Consider the following 22,216-nt stretch of genomic DNA (forward strand, 5'->3'; position numbering starts at 1 on the left):
CATCATTCCCATCAGACCAGCAATGCTACAAATTGTTGGATATGTGGCCGACTCCCTCCCTATCAGAAATACAAGGGAGTTCTGCCTCTCTTTCCGTATCCATTCACCCACAATGGCTCCTGTGGAGCATGGTTTAGTTTGATTAATTCCCTAGATTCAAATTCAGTAGTTTATCAAGACAACTGGGTTTGGGGAAACCTGAACCTAGTTTTACTTAAAGTCTGCTACCCTAACAAGGAGGGACTTCCCAAAAGAACAGGAACTGATCTAGAAAATGAAGTATATGGATTAGGTAACTTTACACTTAATTTCATGATCCTGAATGTTGAATCTGAAGCTACACCAATCTTGCCCGCTATGTCAGTATTTCCAGTTAGAGGTGAATTATGTGTAAGAAAGAATGGTTCAATTCACATGGGCCATAGTAAATGTACCACTGTAATAGAATTCAGTGATAAAGGCAAATCTACGTTTAGAGCTTCTCGTCACTCCTACTTCATCTGTGGTCACACCGCATACATACGCCTACCCCTAGATTGGGATGGTACCTGTTACATTGCATTCCTTCTGCCACCTGTTTTCCTAGCCCCGCCTGATTACCATAGGAATACCCATTTAGTACACAATAGACAGCAGAGAGATCTCCCGATTGTCGACTACACCGAAACAGCATGGGAGCAATACACAGATTTCAATAAAGGTTTCTTTCCCTACATAGGTACAGTCACCAATAGTAAGCTGATACGTAGATTAACTAGAACTCTTGAAGCAGTAGTGAATGAAACTCCTTCCGCCTTAGGTAACTTAACAGAGGAGCAGTCTGCGATGCGGATTGTTGTTCTTCAAAATCGTCTTGTCCTTGACGTCATCCTGGCCGATAGGGGTGGAGCTTGTAGGGTCATCGGATCAAGTTGCTGTGTTTTCATACCAGAAAATGCGCCGTCAGTATATAAAGCCATAACTCGACTTCCTAAGATCGTAAGCCAGATACACCAGAATCCAGGCACCTGGACTTGGTCCGGTTGGTTCTGGAGCGTGTTGTCAGCCTGGGGATGGAGGATCCTATCCTTCCTAGGTATTGGCTTACTCATTCTATTCAGTTGCTGCTTGTGTCTACAATGTGGGCTAGCGATTTGTGGTCTGTGTGCCACATCGTGTATCCCGCCTTCGAATTTTCATTCAAGATCCCGGAAGAAGAAAGAAGAACAAATGATGCTATATGAACAGATTGATGGATTGATGAAGATGGATATTTCATAAGGGTCCGTAGGGGACAAGGAGGGAATGAGGAAATATGAAATTTTTATGGTTAATTGTGTCCCCTATCTTAGACCCCAACGGCTCCATGTACATGCTACAAGTACATGTATGTTCCCTCCAGTTCCAGCTATGAAGACGCAAATATATGTGCGTCCACCGTCAACATGTCCTCTTTCAGATCCACCATGAATGGGTCGAATATTCCATTCCTAAGTATGATTGGCCACCGACTTTATATGGTTCACTTTTCACGTTTTTCAGTTCAGGCGAGTAGGCCCTGAATTCTGCCATCAAGCCTTTTTCTGCTTCTGCCTCTGAAATGCTCCAGCTTGGACCTGCATCTGTATCCATGAACTTTGTCCTACTCCCTGCGCGGCTAACGGTGCCTGACGCAGCCTGTTGCCTGCCAAAAACTGTATTCAGCCTTCAAGTTATCTGCTCCGCTCCTCATCCAATGCATTCCTGTCTAGTAGTTTAGGTAAACATCCTTCCAGCTACCGAGCAAAGAACTTGGCCTCGCTGTCTTTATGCAAGTAATTCATAGCCCCTGTTACCATGGAAGATTCCTGCCCCCTCGCATCTCATGTAGACACATAGACGCTTGTACATGCACTAACAGTCAGTATAGAATAGATTCTGTCCGAGAGACCTTTCCTTTTGGATAAAACAGTTCCTTAAACAAAGATATTAGATACGATTTGGGATTAGGTTGACCTGACCCCCCAGACTTCTGTCTCCACATGTAGAGCTAAATGTCAATTCCCCTTCACCCTCTAGTTGCACGTCAATCACACGTCATGCGGCTGCGCGTGCATCTCTGCCAAATATTTCTGCTGACACTGCAGGATTCTCTTATGGATCCACCCACTTGTGACATCATTTTAAATGACGTTTCTAGTATACGCCTGTATTTACGCCTATTTTCATTACGTATGTGTATCCTTATCTGTATTATCAGCTGTTACGCCTCCTGCATCTGTCTTAGTGCAATGCTTTTCATATATATATTGTTACTTGTCAATAATGTATTGCCTATCCCTTCCTGAACCTTCGTGGTGATGGAATAAGATTGCCTAGTTCGAACTATGATTCCTTTGTAAGGAATAAAGCCCTTTTCAGAACCTCTAATACCACGGATTCTGCCTCTTATTTTGACTGAGTTATTCTTACTAGACTTTACCGCATAAAAATAGTACAGGTAATTTAAATATTTACCACACGTCCATCACCACCACCTTTTGTACCGCTTTGTTCGCCATAAGTTGGCAGGGTATGCTCAGACGTGAGTCCCTTGCTCACTTTGCCACTGGATTCAAGCAAGCCTGGCTGAAGATGGCTGAAATGCCAGAAACCGGTCCTAGGAAGCTTGTTTTCGGTCCCGGGAAGGCATGGCTTGGCGGTTCGGGCTGGACTGTTCCCATGAGGCACAGGGTCAGACTGATGTGCATATGGCCATGTCTGAACTGGGGTGGCAGAGTGGGCTAAAGAACGGTGATGGATTAAACCCAGATCTGTTGACTGGGTGTGAGTGTTTGATTGGTTCTGATGCTCCGTCCATCACCACCCCCTTTTGTACCGCTTTGTTCGCCATAAGTTGACAGGGTATGCTCAGACGTGAGTCCCTTGCTCACTTTGCCACTGGATTCAAGCAAGCCTGGATGAAGACGGCTGAAATGCCAGAAACCGATCCTAGGAAGCTTGTTTTCGGTCCAGGGAAGGCATGGCTTGGCGGTTCGGGCTGGACTGTTCCCATGAGGCACAGGGTCAGACTGATTTGCATATGGCCATGTCTGAACTGGGGTGGCAGAGTGGGCTAAAGAACGGTGATGGATCAAACCCAGATCTGTTGACTGGGTGTGAGTGTTTGATTGGTTCTGATGCTCCGTCCATCACCACCCTCATTTGTACCGCTTTGTTCGCCATAAGTTGGCAGGGTATGCTCCGACGTGAGTCCCTTGCTCACTTTGCCACTGGATTCAAGCAAGCCTGGCTGAAGACGGCTGAAATGCCAGAAACCGGTCCTAGGAAGCTTGTTTCCGGTCCAGGGAAGGCATGGGTTGCAGTTCGGGCTGGACTGTTCCCATGAGGCACAGGGTCAGACTGATTTGCAAATGGCCATGTCTGAACTGGGGTGGCAGAGTTGGCTAAAGAACGGTGATGGATTAAACCCAGATCTGTTGACTGGGTGTGAGTGTTTGATTGGTTCTGATGCTCCGTCCATCACCACCAACTTTTGTACCGCTTTGTTCGCCATAAGTTGGCAGGGTATGCTCAGACGTGAGTCCCTTGCTCACTTTGCCACTGGATTCAAGCAAGCCTGGCTGAAGACGGCTGAAATGCCAGAAACCGGTTCTAGGAAGCTTGTTTTCGGTCCAGGGAAGGCATGGCTTGGGAGTTCGGTCTGGACTGTTCCCATGAGGCACAGGGTCAGACCGATGTGCATATGGCCATGTCTGAACTGGGTTGGCAGAGTGGGCTAAAGAACGGTGATGGATTAAACCCAGATCTGTTGACTGGGTGTGAGTGTTTGATTGGTTCTGATGCTCCGTCCATCACCACCCCCTTTTGTACCGCTTTGTTCGCCATAAGTTGGCAGGGTATGCTCAGACGTGAGTCCCTTGCTCACTTTGCCACTGGATTCAAGCAAGCCTGGCTGAAGACGGCTGAAATGCCAGAAACTGTTCCTAGGAAGCTTGTTTTCGGTCCAGGGAAGGCATGGCTTGGCGGTTCGGGCTGGACTGTTCCCATGAGGCACAGGGTCAGACTGATTTGCATATGGCCATGTCTGAACTGGGGTGGCAGAGTGGGCTAAAGAACGGTGATGGATCAAACCCAGATCTGTTGACTGGGTGTGAGTGTTTGATTGGTTCTGATGCTCCGTCCATCACCACCCTCATTTGTACCGCTTTGTTCGCCATAAGTTGGCAGGGTATGCTCCGACGTGAGTCCCTTGCTCACTTTGCCACTGGATTCAAGCAAGCCTGGCTGAAGACGGCTGAAATGCCAGAAACCGGTCCTAGGAAGCTTGTTTCCGGTCCAGGGAAGGCATGGCTTGGCAGTTCGGGCTGGGCTGTTCCCATGAGGCACAGGGTCAGACTGATTTGCATATGGCCATGTCTGAACTGGGGTGGCAGAGTGGGCTAAAGAACGGTGATGGATTAAACCCAGATCTGTTGACTGGGTGTGAGTGTTTGATTGGTTCTGATGCTCCGTCCATCACCACCCTCTTTTGTACCGCTTTGTTCGCCATAAGTTGGCAGGGTATGCTCAGACGTGAGTCCCTTGCTCACTTTGCCACTGGATTCAAGCAAGCCTGGCTGAAGACGGCTGAAATGCCAGAAACCGGTCCTAGGAAGCTTGTTTTCGGTCCAGGGAAGGCATGGCTTGGCAGTTCGGGCTGGACTGTTCCCATGAGGCACAGGGTCAGACCGATGTGCATATGGCCATGTCTGAACTGGGGTGGCAGAGTGGGCTAAAGAACGGTGATGGATTAAACCCAGATCTGTTGACTGGGTGTGAGTGTTTGATTGGTTCTGATGCTCCGTCCATCACCACCCCCTTTTGTACCGCTTTGTTCGCCATAAGTTGGCAGGGTATGCTCAGACGTGAGTCCCTTGCTCACTTTGCCACTGGATTCAAGCAAGCCTGGCTGAAGACTGCTGAAATGCCAGAAACCGGTCCTAGGAAGCTTGTTTTCGGTCCAGGGAAGGCATGGCTTGGCGGTTCGGGCTGGACTGTTCCCATGAGGCACAGGGTCAGACTGATTTGCATATGGCCATGTCTGAACTGGGGTGGCAGAGTGGGCTAAAGAACGGTGATGGATCAAACCCAGATCTGTTGACTGGGAGTGAGTGTTTGATTGGTTCTGATGCTCCGTCCATCACCACCCTCTTTTGTACCGCTTTGTTCGCCATAAGTTGGCAGGGTATGCTCAGACGTGATTCCCTTGCTCACTTTGCCACTGGATTCAAGCAAGCCTGGCTGAAGACGGCTGAAATGCCAGAAACCGGTCCTAGGAAGCTTGTTTCCGGTCCAGTGAAGGCATGGCTTGGCAGTTCGGGCTGGACTGTTCCCATGAGGCACAGGGTCAGACTGATTTGCATATGGCCATGTCTGAACTGGGGGGGCAGAGTGGGCTAAAGAACGGTGATGGATTAAACCCAGATCTGTTAACTGGGTGTGAGTGTTTGATTGGTTCTGATGCTCCGTCCATCACCACCACCTTTTGTACCGCTTTGTTCGCCATAAGTTGGCAGGGTATGCTCAGACGTGAGTCCCTTGCTCACTTTGCCACTGGATTCAAGCAAGCCTGGCTGAAGACGGTTGAAATGCCAGAAACCGGTCCTAGGAAGCTTGTTTTCGGTCCAGGGAAGGCATGGCTTGGCGGTTCGGGCTGGACTGTTCCCATGAGGCACAGGGTCAGACCGATGTGCATATGGCCATGTCTGAACTGGGGTGGCAGAGTGGGCTAAAGAACGGTGATGGATTAAACCCAGATCTGTTGACTGGGTGTGAGTGTTTGATTGGTTCTGATGCTCCGTCCATCACCACCCCCTTTTGTACCGCTTTGTTCGCCATAAGTTGGCAGGGTATGCTCAGACGTGAGTCCCTTGCTCACTTTGCCACTGGATTCAAGCAAGCCTGGCTGAAGACGGCTGAAATGCCAGAAACTGTTCCTAGGAAGCTTGTTTTCGGTCCAGGGAAGGCATGGCTTGGCGGTTCGGGCTGGACTGTTCCCATGAGGCACAGGGTCAGACTGATTTGCATATGGCCATGTCTGAACTGGGGTGGCAGAGTGGGCTAAAGAACGGTGATGGATCAAACCCAGATCTGTTGACTGGGTGTGAGTGTTTGATTGGTTCTGATGCTCCGTCCATCACCACCCTCATTTGTACCGCTTTGTTCGCCATAAGTTGGCAGGGTATGCTCAGACGTGAGTCCCTTGCTCACTTTGCCACTGGATTCAAGCAAGCCTGGCTGAAGACGGCTGAAATGCCAGAAACCGGTCCTAGGAAGCTTGTTTTCGGTCCAGGGAAGGCATGGCTTGGCAGTTCGGGCTGGACTGTTCCCATGAGGCACAGGGTCAGACCGATGTGCATATGGCCATGTCTGAACTGGGGTGGCAGAGTGGGCTAAAGAACGGTGATGGATTAAACCCAGATCTGTTGACTGGGTGTGAGTGTTTGATTGGTTCTGATGCTCCGTCCATCACCACCCCCTTTTGTACCGCTTTGTTCGCCATAAGTTGGCAGGGTATGCTCAGACGTGAGTCCCTTGCTCACTTTGCCACTGGATTCAAGCAAGCCTGGCTGAAGACTGCTGAAATGCCAGAAACCGGTCCTAGGAAGCTTGTTTTCGGTCCAGGGAAGGCATGGCTTGGCGGTTCGGGCTGGACTGTTCCCATGAGGCACAGGGTCAGACTGATTTGCATATGGCCATGTCTGAACTGGGGTGGCAGAGTGGGCTAAAGAACGGTGATGGATCAAACCCAGATCTGTTGACTGGGAGTGAGTGTTTGATTGGTTCTGATGCTCCGTCCATCACCACCCTCTTTTGTACCGCTTTGTTCGCCATAAGTTGGCAGGGTATGCTCAGACGTGAGTCCCTTGCCCACTTTGCCTCTGGATTCAAGCAAGCCTGGCTGAAGACTGCTGAAATGCCAGAAACCGGTCCTAGGAAGCTTGTTTCCGGTCCAGGGAAGGCATGGCTTGGCAGTTCGGGCTGGACTGTTCCCATGAGGCACAGGGTCAGACTGATTTGCATATGGCCATGTCTGAACTGGGGTGGCAGAGTGGGCTAAAGAACGGTGATGGATTAAACCCAGATCTGTTAACTGGGTGTGAGTGTTTGATTGGTTCTGATGCTCCGTCCATCACCACCACCTTTTGTACCGCTTTGTTCGCCATAAGTTGGCAGGGTATGCTCAGACGTGAGTCCCTTGCTCACTTTGCCACTGGATTCAAGCAAGCCTGGCTGAAGACGGTTGAAATGCCAGAAACCGGTCCTAGGAAGCTTGTTTTCGGTCCAGGGAAGGCATGGCTTGGCGGTTCGGGCTGGACTGTTCCCATGAGGCACAGGGTCAGACTGATGTGCATATGGCCATGTCTGAACTGGGGTGGCAGAGTGGGCTAAAGAACGGTGATGGATTAAACCCAGATCTGTTGACTGGGTGTGAGTGTTTGATTGGTTCTGATGCTCCGTCCATCACCACCCCCTTTTGTACCGCTTTGTTCGCCATAAGTTGGCAGGGTATGCTCAGACGTGAGTCCCTTGCTCACTTTGCCACTGGATTCAAGCAAGCCTGGCTGAAGACGGCTGAAATGCCAGAAACCAGTCCTAGGTAGCTTGTTTTCGGTCCAGGGAAGGCATGGCTTGGCAGTTCGGGCTGGACTGTTTCCATGAGGCACAGGGTCAGACCGATGTGCATATGGCCATGTCTGAACTGGGGTGGCAGAGTGGGCTAAAGAACGGTGATGGATTAAACCCAGATCTGTTGACAGGGTGTGAGTGTTTGATTGGTTCTGATGCTCCGTCCATCACCACCCCCTTTTGTACCGCTTTGTTCGCCATAAGTTGGCAGGGTATGCTCAGACGTGAGTCCCTTGCTCACTTTGCCACTGGATTCAAGCAAGCCTGGCTGAAGACGGCTGAAATGCCAGAAACCGGTCCTAGGAAGCTTGTTTCCGGTCCAGGGAAGGCATGGCTTGGCAGTTCGGGCTGGACTGTTCCCATGAGGCACAGGGTCAGACTGATTTGCATATGGCCATGTCTGAACTGGGGTGGCAGAGTGGGCTAAAGAACGGTGATGGATTATACCCAGATCTGTTGACTGGGTGTGAGTGTTTGATTGGTTCTGATGCTCCGTCCATCACCACCCCCCTTTTGTACCGCTTTGTTCGCCATAAGTTGGCAGGGTATGCTCAGACGTGAGTCCCTTGCTCACTTTGCCACTGGATTCAAGCAAGCCTGGCTGAAGACGGCTGAAATGCCAGAAACCGGTCCTAGGAAGCTTGTTTCCGGTCCAGGGAAGGCATGGCTTAGCAGTTCGGGCTGGACTGTTCCCATGAGGCACAGGGTCAGACTGATTTGCATATGGCCATGTCTGAACTGGGGTGGCAGAGTGGGCTAAAGAACGGTGATGGATTAAACCCAGATCTGTTGACTGGGTGTGAGTGTTTGATTGGTTCTGATGCTCCGTCCATCACCACCAACTTTTGTACCGCTTTGTTCGCCATAAGTTGGCAGGGTATGCTCAGACGTGAGTCCCTTGCTCACTTTGCCACTGGATTCAAGCAAGCCTGGCTGAAGACGGCTGAAATGCCAGAAACCGGTCCTAGGAAGCTTGTTTTCGGTCCAGGGAAGGCATGGCTTGGCAGTTCAAGCTGGACTGTTCCAATGAGGCACAGGGTCAGACTGATGTGCATATGGCCATGTCTGAACTGGGGTGGCAGAGTGGGCTAAAGAACGGTGATGGATTAAACCCAGATCTGTTGACTGGGTGTGAGTGTTTGATTGGTTCTGATGCTCCGTCCATCACCACCCCCTTTTGTACCGCTTTGTTCGCCATAAGTTGGCAGGGTATGCTCAGACGTGAGTCCCTTGCTCACTTTGCCACTGGATTCAAGCAAGCCTGGCTGAAGACGGCTGAAATGCCAGAAACCGGTCCTAGGAAGCTTGTTTTCGGTCCAGGGAAGGCATGGCTTGGCGGTTCGGGCTGGACTGTTCCCATGAGGCACAGGGTCAGACTGATTTGCATATGGCCATGTCTGAACTGGGGTGGCAGAGTGGGCTAAAGAACGGTGATGGATCAAAGCCAGATCTATTGAATAGGGTGTAGTGTTTGATTGGTTCTGATGCTCCGTCCATCACCACCCTCTTTTGTACCGCTTTGTTCGCCATAAGTTGGCAGGGTATGCTCAGACGTGAGTCCCTTGCTCACTTTGCCACTGGATTCAAGCAAGCCTGGCTGAAGACGGCTGAAATGCCAGAAACCGGTCCTAGGAAGCTTGTTTCCGGTCCAGGGAAGGCATGGCTTGGCAGTTCGGGCTGGACTGTTCCCATGAGGCACAGGGTCAGACTGATTTGCATATGGCCATGTCTGAACTGGGGTGGCAGAGTGGGCTAAAGAACGGTGATGGATCAAACCCAGATCTGTTGACTGGGTGTGAGTGTTTGATTGGTTCTGATGCTCCGTCCATCACCACCCCTTTTTGTACCGCTTTGTTCGCCATAAGTTGGCAGGGTATGCTCAGACGTGAGTCCCTTGCCCACTTTGCCTCTGGATTCAAGCAAGCCTGGCTGAAGACGGCTGAAATGCCAGAAACCGGTCCTAGGAAGCTTGTTTCCGGTCCAGGGAAGGCATGGCTTGGCAGTTCGGGCTGGACTGTTCCCATGAGGCACAGGGTCAGACTGATTTGCATATGGCCATGTCTGAACTGGGGTGGCAGAGTGGGCTAAAGAACGGTGATGGATTAAACCCAGATCTGTTGACTGGGTGTGAGTGTTTGATTGGTTCTGATGCTCCGTCCATCACCACCCCCTTTTGTACCGCTTTGTTCGCCATAAGTTGTCAGGGTATGCTCAGACGTGAGTCCCTTGCTCACTTTGCCACTGGATTCAAGCAAGCCTGGCTGAAGACGGCTGAAATGCCAGAAACCGGTCCTAGGTAGCTTGTTTTCGGTCCAGGGAAGGCATGGCTTGGCAGTTCGGCTGGACTGTTTCCATGAGGCACAGGGTCAGACCGATGTGCATATGGCCATATCTGAACTGGGGTGGCAGAGTGGGCTAAAGAACGGTGATGGATTAAACCCAGATCTGTTGACAGGGTGTGAGTGTTTGATTGGTTCTGATGCTCCGTCCATCACCACCCCCTTTTGTACCGCTTTGTTCGCCATAAGTTGGCAGGGTATGCTCAGACGTGAGTCCCTTGCTCACTTTGCCACTGGATTCAAGCAAGCCTGGCTGAAGACGGCTGAAATGCCAGAAACCGGTCCTAGGAAGCTTGTTTCCGGTCCAGGGAAGGCATGGCTTGGCAGTTCGGGCTGGACTGTTCCCATGAGGCACAGGGTCAGACTGATTTGCATATGGCCATGTCTGAACTGGGGTGGCAGAGTGGGCTAAAGAACGGTGATGGATTATACCCAGATCTGTTGACTGGGTGTGAGTGTTTGATTGGTTCTGATGCTCCGTCCATCACCACCCCCCTTTTGTACCGCTTTGTTCGCCATAAGTTGGCAGGGTATGCTCAGACGTGAGTCCCTTGCTCACTTTGCCACTGGATTCAAGCAAGCCTGGCTGAAGACGGCTGAAATGCCAGAAACCGGTCCTAGGAAGCTTGTTTCCGGTCCAGGGAAGGCATGGCTTGGCAGTTCGGGCTGGACTGTTCCCATGAGGCACAGGGTCAGACTGATTTGCATATGGCCATGTCTGAACTGGGGTGGCAGAGTGGGCTAAAGAACGGTGATGGATTAAACCCAGATCTGTTGACTGGGTGTGAGTGTTTGATTGGTTCTGATGCTCCGTCCATCACCACCAACTTTTGTACCGCTTTGTTCGCCATAAGTTGGCAGGGTATGCTCAGACATGAGTCCCTTGCTCACTTTGCCACTGGATTCAAGCAAGCCTGGCTGAAGACGGCTGAAATGCCAGAAACCGGTCCTAGGAAGCTTGTTTTCGGTCCAGGGAAGGCATGGCTTGGCAGTTCAAGCTGGACTGTTCCCATGAGGCACAGGGTCAGACTGATGTGCATATGGCCATGTCTGAACTGGGGTGGCAGAGTGGGCTAAAGAAGGGTGATGGATTAAACCCAGATCTGTTGACTGGGTGTGAGTGTTTGATTGGTTCTGATGCTCCGTCCATCACCACCCCCTTTTGTACCGCTTTGTTCGCCATAAGTTGGCAGGGTATGCTCAGACGTGAGTCCCTTGCTCACTTTGCCACTGGATTCAAGCAAGCCTGGCTGAAGACGGCTGAAATGCCAGAAACCGGTCCTAGGAAACTTGTTTTCGGTCCAGGGAAGGCATGGCTTGGCGGTTCGGGCTGGACTGTTCCCATGAGGCACAGGGTCAGACTGATTTGCATATGGCCATGTCTGAACTGGGGTGGCAGAGTGGGCTAAAGAACGGTGATGGATCAAACCCAGATCTATTGAATAGGGTGTAGTGTTTGATTGGTTCTGATGCTCCGTCCATCACCACCCTCTTTTGTACCGCTTTGTTCGCCATAAGTTGGCAGGGTATGCTCAGACGTGAGTCCCTTGCTCACTTTGCCACTGGATTCAAGCAAGCCTGGCTGAAGACGGCTGAAATGCCAGAAACCGGTCCTAGGAAGCTTGTTTCCGGTCCAGGGAAGGCATGGCTTGGCAGTTCGGGCTGGACTGTTCCCATGAGGCACAGGGTCAGACTGATTTGCATATGGCCATGTCTGAACTGGGGTGGCAGAGTGGGCTAAAGAACGGTGATGGATCAAACCCAGATCTGTTGACTGGGTGTGAGTGTTTGATTGGTTCTGATGCTCCGTCCATCACCACCCTCTTTTGTACCGCTTTGTTCGCCATAAGTTGGCAGGGTATGCTCAGACGTGAGTCCCTTGCTCACTTTGCCACTGGATTCAAGCAAGCCTGGCTGAAGACGGCTGAAATGCCAGAAACCGGTCCTAGGAAGCTTGTTTCCGGTCCAGGGAAGGCATGGCTTGGCAGTTCGGGCTGGACTGTTCCCATGAGGCACAGGGTCAGACTGATTTGCATATGGCCATGTCTGAACTGGGGTGGCAGAGTGGGCTAAAGAACGGTGATGGATCAAACCCAGATCTGTTGACTGGGTGTGAGTGTTTGATTGGTTCTGATGCTCCGTCCGTCACCACCCTCTTTTGTACTGCTTTGTTCGCCATAAGTTGGCAGGGTATGCTCAGACGAGAGTCCCTTGCTCACTTTGCCACTGGATTCAAGCAAGCCTGGCTGAAGACGGCTGAAATGCCAGAAACCGGTCCTAGGAAGCTTGTTTCCGGTCCAGGGAAGGCATGGCTTGGCAGTTCGGGCTGGACTGTTCCCATGAGGCACAGGGTCAGACTGATTTGCATATGGCCATGTCTGAACTGGGGTGGCAGAGTGGGCTAAAGAACGGTGATGGATCAAACCCAGATCTGTTGACTGGGTGTGAGTGTTTGATTGGTTCTGATGCTCCGTCCATCACCACCCTCTTTTGTACTGCTTTGTTCGCCATAAGTTGGCAGGGTATGCTCAGACGTGAGTCCCTTGCTCACTTTGCCACTGGATTTAAGCAAGCCTGGCTGAAGACGGCTGAAATGACAGAAACCGGTCCTAGGGAGCTTGTTTCCGGTCCAGGGAAGGCAGGGCTTGGCAGTTCGGGCTGGACTGTTCCCATGAGGCACAGGGTCAGACTGATTTGCATATGGCCATGTCTGAACTGGGGTGGCAGAGTGGGCTAAAGAACGGTGATGGATCAAACCCAGATCTGTTGACTGGGTGTGAGTGTTTGATTGGTTCTGATGCTCCGTCCATCACCACCCTCTTTTGTACCGCATACTTAATATGAAGCAAAGAGAAGTAAGTGATAGCTGTGTAGTGTACCCCAATTTTGGGCTGATTTGTTCCGATTTCATTAGGTATGTTGCCCGAATTCTGTAACATTAATTCCCTCCTAGTGATGGTAAATGATTATGTCTGCTGTTGTGTGACCCATCATCGTCAGTTTGGGAAGAGCCACTTGTTAACTACCTTGCTAAATTTCATGTGGTTGTATATGTTTCATGTGTTTGGTGGACGAGAGTTCCTAGATTCTGCTGCCTTATACAGAGAAGCAGGTTCCTCTGGTGAATCTGTTAATGCTTGGAGAGTTGTTCATCTTCTGACAGCTAGAAGCTATTGATAGTGTTTGAGGGCTGGATGAAAGTGTAGTATTTGTCCTTTTGCAGTATTTTGAATAATTCGCAGACTTTGGTGCATTAAGTGTGGGTCTCCAAGGTAAAATCAGCTTGCACAGTCAAGAGGAGACATGATGAGGTGATAGCAGAGTAGAATTTATGGGAGAAATAAAGATGAGGGATTTGTTAGTGTGTGTGGTGTGGTGTAGTATGCTTGTCTAGTGACTTGATTCACCCTGAGGAATAGGAGAGAGGCTGAACTCCTTGATAATTTCCTGCGATTCGCTCACCTCACATGGTCAGGAGCTCAGATACAGTGATGTAGCTCAGAGCTGTGTAGGTCCCTATAGGTTTCCTGGTATACTCGGAGCATCTTCAGCGCAGTTGTAGATCTTGGGTTGAAGGACTTTATAATGACTGGTAACAGGCTGAGTGAGGTATGCACTGAAAAAGAGTAGTGAAATTAACATGCTTCAATGGATTGCCAGTCTAAAAGGAGATTGTGAAAGGGAGTCAGCAAGGTGACACCATCTGTTCAGCAAGTGCAGCCCATCATCTATTACATTACAAATGTTGTTTGTGTCGGCTTGTATTAGTTACATCTTTCATTTTCATAAATGTTTCTTAATAGTGACCTTTTTTTTGTGCACAGGTGAAGCAATTCGAATTTATGCAGAAATTGAAAATTGCTCTTCTCGTCTTATTGTGCCAAAAGCAGCTATTTTCCAGATACAGACTTACGGGTCAAATGGAACAACCAAGACCTTTCGACAAATGCTTGCTAATGTGCGCGGAAATCACGTTGCTTCTGGAAGTACTGACAGTTGGAATGGAAAAACCCTGAAAATTCCTCCAGTAACACCATCCATCTTAAACTGTGGCCATATCAGAGTGGAGTACTCTCTGGCAGTGAGTACATTGCTTAACTTGCCAATATCTTTAACATAATCATACCTTGTGTACAGGCCACACAAAATACATATTGAATGAAAGGGTACACCTTTTTGATGTGTTTTCTGTTGTACGTTTAACACAATGCTGTGCCATGCTCTCCGGCATAATATTTAGATTTCAGAATTAGTAGAATATCCGACATCTAGCATGGAAAGGGTTCAGTGACACACGTCTATTTCTTTGGTTAATGGCGTTCACTAGTACGAATTCGATGGACACGTTCAGATCATGATTACATTTTGGGAACAAGAAGGTACGTGTTTACACCTGAGGAATTAAGTCATTTGTTACTTGCTGACACGCGAGTTTCAGGTAATATTTCTATGTGAAAGAGCACATTTTTTCGCATGCATGTAGATTAAAGAGCACGGTTCTTTATCGTTTCTTTACTAACTTTCACTAGATAGCTTCACGCTGCACAGTTTTTAGGTCTCGCTGGCGTTGCAGCGCGAAGCGCTGCCGCCAACGAGAAACTATTGTTGCCGTGATGCCTCTCAAGGGAGACAGACTTGGGCACGAGCCGATTCTGGTCCGTTAACGCGCTTCACAGTGTGCCCGGACCAGAATCTGCTCGTGCCCAAGTCTGTCTCCCGGCAACAATAGTCTTGTTGGCGGCAGGTCCCTTTCACCCTCCCAAAATATCATTTCCTGTTTCCCTTGCACTCACTTGCTGTTGGTCTGCCCTCCGGTGATGCTCTTCACCCCCTCCGCTGCTGCTTCCGCTGCCCCGGACCCTCCATGCTTCTTTCCTTGGGTTTGTTTTGTTGTCCTACCTGGCAGGTTCCCGGAAAGCGCGTGACTCCCCCTGGTCACGTGCTACATGGGCAGCCAATCACAGACAGACTGGGTGAGTGTTGCGCGCACGCCGTGGCGAGTCTTTCGCACATGGCATCTCTTGCACGCGCTGTTTTCTACAGGGCCGCGGAGTAGGGGTCCGGCTGCATGTCCTGTAACTGGCGCTTCAGCTTCATCCGGAGAACGAGAGAACCATCCCCCGCACGCCCAGCTAGATTCCTCACCTCTGTTCCACTCGTTTCTCTCTTGTTTTGTGCCTTTCTGTCCTCTGTTCCACTCGTTTCCCTCTTATTTTGTGCCTTTCTGCCCTCTGCTCCTCTCGTTTTTTCTGCCCTCTGTTCCACTCGTTTTTTTGTGACCTTCTGCCCTCTGCACCGCTCGTTTTTCCCTCGTGTTTTGTGCCTTTCTGCCCTCTGTTCCTCTCGTTTTTTTTGTTCCCCTCGTTTTTCCCCCTTTTGCCCTCTGTCCCACTGGTTTCCCCGCCGCTGTGGACCCCTTCCAACACTACATATTCACCAAAGGATTGTGTGTGTGTGGGTCGGTGTGTGGCTCTTTTGTGCCCTTCTGCCCTCTGTGCCACTCGTTTTTGTGCCTTTCTGCCCTCTGTGCCACTCGTTTTTCCCTCTTTTTTTGTGTGCATTTCTGTCCTCTGTTCCACTCGTTTTCCCTCTCTTTTTATTCCTTTCTGCCCTCTGCTCCTCTCGTTTTTGTGCCCTTCTGCCCTCTGTGCCACTCGTTTTTGTGCCTTTCTGCCCTCTGTGCCACTCGTTTTTCCCTTTTTTTGTGCCTTTCTGATCACTGTTCCACTCGTTTGTTCCTTTCTGCCCCTCTCGTTTTTGTGCCCTTCTGCCCTCTGTTCCACTCGTTTTTTTGTGCCTTTCTGCCCTCTCGTCTTTTGTGCCCTTCTGCCCTCTGTGCCACTCGTTTTTGTGCCTTTCTGCCCTCTGTGCCACTCGTTTTCCACTCTTTTTTTGTGCCTTTCTGTCCTCTGTTCCACTCGTTTCCCTCTTTTTTTGTGCCTTTCTGCCCTCTGCTCCTCTCGTTGTTTGTGCCCTCTGTTCCACTCGTTTTTTTGTGCCCTTCTGCCCTCTGTCCCACTCGTTTTTCTGTGCCCTTCTGCGCCACTCGTTTTTTTCCCTTTTGTGCCCCTTTTGCCCTCTGTCCCACTCGGGTTGTTTGGCACTTGTGCTTTTTGCATGTGCACAAATGTTGTACCATGTGTTATTTGGCCACAAGTGCCCAGCAGGAAAATTGTGCAAGAATATTATTGTCAAATAGTGTAAACTCCGGATTTACAAACTATGGAACAGAGTAAGGAGTTAATGATGCATGTGCACAATTACTTTCAACTAGCAAGGAACTAGTATGAAGAGACTCATGACTGAGAATATATGGTCTAACCCTAGAAATACAGGAAAAGTTATTTCATGTGTTGTGGTGACAGGGACATATTTACTCAGTGTGACTCCTAAAGGCATTCCTATTTTGATGCATTGTCTGTTGGTAGGAATCACTTTCATTTCGAGAGGACATTTTAATAGAAGTCTATATTAGCAGTTACCAGAGGGCTCCTCTGTGTGGGGTAACTTCGAGGGCTGCCCTTGGAGCTCAGGTTTCTTTGTTTATTATACATGTGTTTAGGTCGAGCCTACAGCAGCGCATGCGCTGTTGCTCGACTTTTGTAAGTGGATTTTAAAAGTGCATCCTTTTGCTGGCCTAATGCTTGCGTTCACGCTCACGTGAACGTGCATTTACTTTCAGTTTGGGCGCTGCTGCGCGTGCACCACTCGCGTGTTGGCTGGCGCGCGCGCACACAACTCTCTCTGCCTCTCTCTCCCGCTGCAGCCTCCATCTTTGCATTCCCCGCGACCAATGCTTGTTTCGTTTTCCTTCCGTCCTGTTTTCTGCTCCTTTTTTTTAGCTCCTGACTTGCCGTTGCCGATAGATTGCTGTTCGTGTTCGAATTCCAGAAGCCTTTTCCTCAGCGGCCAGCAAGACCGGGCTGCTCTCCCGGCTCTCTGGCGCCTTGATCCCTTTTGCCTGCGCCATCATTACCCTCGGTTGCCATGAGCACCCAGCCCTGGGGTCATGTCCAAACAAGCTTTGCAATTCTCACAAACATCCAATACCGGACACAGGAGTCGGTTTCTGACGTGACGTCACCTTGACAGGACACCCTACTACGCCCTCAAGAAGTTAAATGAAACACTTGAGTTTCTCAGCTTCGCCTTCAAATATAAACACCATTAGCCATTCTGGCGAACGCTGTGCGTGCCCCCCAAAAGCTATCTGAGAAAAGGTCAACTCTTTTCAAGAATTATGTGCATTTTACATTTACAGGACGCATCTGAGATTTGATTCGGGGCATTCTATTGCCTCATATATACACAGCAGGAAAAATGCCGTTTCTTATTCGCAACTAGATTGCAACTCTTCCTACATGATTTGAAAATATTGACTCCAGGTGCAAGTATGAAATAACACATGAATGATTTTAGAACTATAATTTCCGAAGTCGCCGGAGTGCGCTGAGTTCTTGGTAGTGGTAGCTGTTGACATGACGCCTGCTTAGCTGAAAGGCAACACGCTTTCAGGCACGGAAATAATGTCTGTGTTGGCCCTGATATGGCTTCTTTACGCCCCATGAAATAGTGGCTCACACTCTCTGCGCCCATTCTGTGCAAGGGCCCCTTGTTATGAAGTTACTGTTTATATTCAACATGTTTTTGCTGTTATTGTAGAAGCGGTGTCACGCCTGTGTGTGGTCGAGTGGATTTTAAACGTCAGATTGACAATGTAAAGAGAGGAAAGAGTTATTTATGCCAACTGACCACCTGGTCTGTTTTTAGCATTTCTTTCATTAAGCATGTCTACGGATGCCGCAATTCCCGCAAAGTGCCTTGTTAATGAAATGGCGTTGGGGATAAGCGCACAGGCACTTGTTGGTGCTTGAGTTGGTAAACTGGTGGCGTGTGAACCAGAGAACAACTGCCCCATGCACATTGAGACGCAAGATGCACGATGACGCATCTTGTCTGGAGGCACGGGAAGAGAGTAATTCTGACAAATGGATGCTAAAGTTTGAGTTTGAAATGCATGTTTCGAGTAATCCGTACGAGCAATATTCTGAAACCCTCACTTTCACGCTCGTACACGCGTTGGTAAATATCTCTTCGGGAAATATATGTTCCTGAAAAAACAGTCGCCAGACGCGTGTGCTGTTTTGCCGAAAACGTTGTTTGTTTGAAATGAATTACAGACATTTTTGAGAAATATGAACACAAATACAGCTGTTTCCATGACTTAAGAAAAGGAAGGCGGTTTAAATTAATTTCGGTGACCGCCGATGTGCATTTAAGAGCAATTGATTACACTAGATGTATGCAGTGAGCAGCTGAATAACAATCCGTCAGTGAGCTCGGTTGTGGGTTAGATCAGTAAGCCTGCGCCCACATAATGTGGTGCTTCATGAGAGCTGTGCACCATGTGTGATCTTGGGACGATGCTCATCAGTCCTTGCGTTTGCATCTGCATCAGTAGCTGGAAGTTCTTTGAAAATGTTCCTTCAGTGGCAGTGTCTTGTATCCCTGTGCCCTGACGTCCACCTTTTCTCCCTGCCGTGCTGCTGAGGCGCGCGTACATTGAAACGAAACCAATGATACACGTATTAAACTCGGAAGAGTTGACCCTTCCCAGCTCAATGACTCGAAATATTAGACCCAAAGGAGGCCTCGCATGCCTCTTAATTTCCATGCTATATTGGAATTCGTAAGAGCACATAAGTCTTGTGTGTTTAATTGATTGACTGTGCTATATATTTCCCCTTAGAAGCCGGCTCCTATTCTGGCCATAAGCATGGAATGTGTATGCTGTTTGTCAGGCCGGTATTTCGTTAGGAAATGCTGAAGGCTTTTCACGTCCTCCCGCGCAGATCAACAAACCTACTGTAGCGCACTGACGCCCCATGCGATCCTGCCCCTGCATTGCCCCCTATGCTCGGGTGTGGGTGAACGGAAAGACGGCTTGTGTCCGGCCCCGCCCCGCCCAGGAGGGGCCGCAGCCGCGTCACATACCCGAGTCCAGGAGCCGGGTTCCTGGTGAAAGTTGCAAACTGGGCTAATAATGCTGAAGAGCTCAGTCAAGAAGCATCATCGTTTAAGTGTCGCTCCCAGCCACAGGGCTGGAAGTGGAAACATCGCTCGAGAACGGCTGCTTGACCGTAGGTTGGCTTGAAGCGGAAAGCATCTTCGCCAAAGTTCAGCTCGGAATAAAAGAAGCATTGGCAGAGGCAATAGGTCTCGCCTTTGGGACCTTATACGTGCTTAGCCATGCAACAGTTAATGTTGCTGCACCAAGGCTATTGTGCTGCATAACTAAACACTTATAAGGTCCCAAAGGCGAGACCTATTGGCTATGCCAATGCTTGTTTTTCAGTGCAGACAAAACAGCAGCAATGATCACCAGAGCCCAGACTTCCTCCTTTGTCCTGTGGGAGAATTAATCTACTCTTCATCGAAAGTGGAAAGACATTAGTCCTGAACTGTTAGAGACCTAAATAATAGAAAATTACTGTCATATCCCCTTTTTAACAAACACATTGACTACCTGAGTTTTTCTCATAAAGGTAGAACTTTTTACAACTGCATATTTTCAACAGCAGTGCAGTTGAAGTTAGGACATAATTTACTCCAACCAAACTATTGTTAGGTCTGCTAGACTCAAACAAGAGTTAGAAAATGGAGAAGAGAAAGACCATCTCCAAGTTTAATCAGATCCTCCTACTCCCCAGAAACCCTTCATCAGACTCAGATTACTTTGCCAACTGCCAGCCTATCACTTGTGTACCATTCATCAGCTAGATTATAGTGAAAGCAGTACATGTTCAACTCCAAGATCACATTAATATGAACCAACTCTTGCATGACTACTAATCTGGCTTCAGATCATGCTACTGCACAGCGACTTTCTCCTTGAACATCGTAGATTATGCCTTCTTGACTACAGATTAAGTTGACCCTGCCTCGTGACATTGCTGGATCTCTCAACTGCCTTTGACACAGTCGGGCATCCCACACTCATACACACACTGGTCTCTTTAGTGGGATTCACCAGCAATGTTCTTGTTTGGTTCTTCTCCTGCATTTGCAACCAATGGCAATTTGGTCATCTGAGAACCTTCAAGTTCCAAACGATTCCCATCTGAGTTCCATACAGTCTCCTGTTATCTTCAACCTTTACATGGAGCTCCTTGGGACTCTGCAGATAACAGCATGAAGATTGACCAACATGCCAATGATACACAGCTCTATCTGAAAGACTCATATGCTTCATACATCCAGCACCTCAAACACTACTTGCACATCATCCAAACCTAAGTGGATATAATGCTCAACCTAACCAAGACAGAATTCAGATCATGCTACTGCACAGCGACTTTCTCCTTGAACATCGTAGATTATGCCTTCTTGACTACAGATTAAGTTGACCCTGCCTCGTGACATTGCTGGATCTCTCAACTGCCTTTGACACAGTCGGGCATCCCACACTCATACACACACTGGTCTCTTTAGTGGGATTCACCAGCAATGTTCTTGTTTGGTTCTTCTCCTGCATTTGCAACCAATGGCAATTTGGTCATCTGAGAACCTTCAAGTTCCAAACGATTCCCATCTGAGTTCCATACAGTCTCCTGTTATCTTCAACCTTTACATGGAGCTCCTTGGGACTCTGCAGATAACAGCATGAAGATTGACCAACATGCCAATGATACACAGCTCTATCTGAAAGACTCATATGCTTCATACATCCAGCACCTCAAACACTACTTGCACATCATCCAAACCTAAGTGGATATAATGCTCAACCTAACCAAGACAGAATTCCTATTATTTGCCAGTAACAACAAACAAGAAATGTTAGAAATTAGGGTTAGTGTCATGAAACTTGATGGCTTCGTACCCCTACTTTCACTTAATGCCAAGTCACGTGAATTCACCCTGGACACCAGCCTCACCATCAAGAAACTCTGCCAAAAAAAGATGGCCTAGTACCAGCTCTCTCTTCTAAAAAAAACCTGAATCCATTTTTTACAGAAAGCAACTTCAGAGCTGCTGTTCAAGCTCTTATACTTTCACATCTCGATTGTGAAACACCCTGCTCATTGACCTCATAGACTCCACACTGGCACCCCTTAAAGCCATCCTACGCACCATAGCACATCTCATCCAGGGCCTGAAAAAATATGAACACATCATCCAATCATTAGGGAACTCCTTTGGTTCCCCTTGCCAGCTCGTACCATCTACAAAACCAACTGCATCAGTTGCAAAGCCATCACAACCAGCACCCTCCTTTATCTTGCAGACAAGCTCACCATCTCTACCACCATCAGACTGCAGACTAAGTATATAAAAAAAGAAAAAACAAGGCAGCAGGCCCTTTTCATCTATTCACCCAGGATCTTGAACTAGTTCTGCAGTAATTAATTAAAGAATTGAAGATTTTCCTCTTTAAAGCACACTACATCACATTGAATTGACAGCCCACAAAACTGTTGTCTCTGCTATCAGGTGTTGACTTTATGCTTTTCTTTGACCCTCTACTGCGACCTTGCCTGGTTTGTGCTATAGAAATACCACATATATTCTTGCATTCATACAAACACACTATACAATTAATTGCACATAAGGTAAGCCATTTTGTGATGAAATCCAAACATTTGTACAAAAATCTTTCATATACACCTGGCCCTAAACTATACCACAGTTGCAACTTATCTACTTCCCCTTTTGTATCACATATCCTTTTACTAATTAGCCTGTTCCTTAAACAAGATATCAAACATTTCCTATCTGATTGGAAAAATACAAAAAAAGGTATCAATCCACAGCTCGTGGGCTTAACTTTGCTTCATGAAAGTGCAAACAATATGCTTCACATGAAAATTAAATTAATTCAATCAAATCCACGCCACAGAACAAACTTGGCTTTTACTTTGAGAAGAGTAAACCACAAAGAAATAACTACAAATTATGCACCCTTACCCCACAGAATACAATCCAGCATAAGTTGAACACATTTCTATTAAACCAAATGCTGATTTACCCCTCCCCGTTGCTATATCTCTGCATTTATACTTTAGAAATTATGGAATACCTCAACTGGTAGCTCACAAGTGACTAACAGGCATGGGTAAATATAAGTTGGCTGTGCAAAGTATTGCACTTGCTTCCATGTCTTAGTATTAGCATAGTATTACCATATTGTGTACTCTGCCGATATCCAAAATATTTTTCACTTTGTGAACATCTACTGTGCCTATCACTTC

The 22,216-nt window shown here is 48.4% G+C and overlaps 1 protein-coding gene across 2 annotated transcripts in view; it reads left to right on the top strand.

Moving 5' to 3' along the window:
- The window catches only part of ARRDC4 (arrestin domain containing 4), a 293,969-nt gene that overhangs the window by 156,325 nt on the left and 115,428 nt on the right, over window positions 1-22,216 (top strand). For both annotated transcript variants that reach the window (XM_085644504.1, XM_085644505.1), the window contains exon 5: window positions 13,793-14,049. In XM_085644504.1, coding sequence (XP_085500630.1) covers window positions 13,793-14,049 — 257 coding nt within the window. The remainder of the gene's footprint in view (window positions 1-13,792; window positions 14,050-22,216) is intronic.

Source organism: Triturus cristatus, chromosome 3_1, assembly GCF_964204655.1.
Source record: "Triturus cristatus chromosome 3_1, aTriCri1.1, whole genome shotgun sequence".
NCBI lineage: Eukaryota > Metazoa > Chordata > Amphibia > Caudata > Salamandridae > Triturus > Triturus cristatus.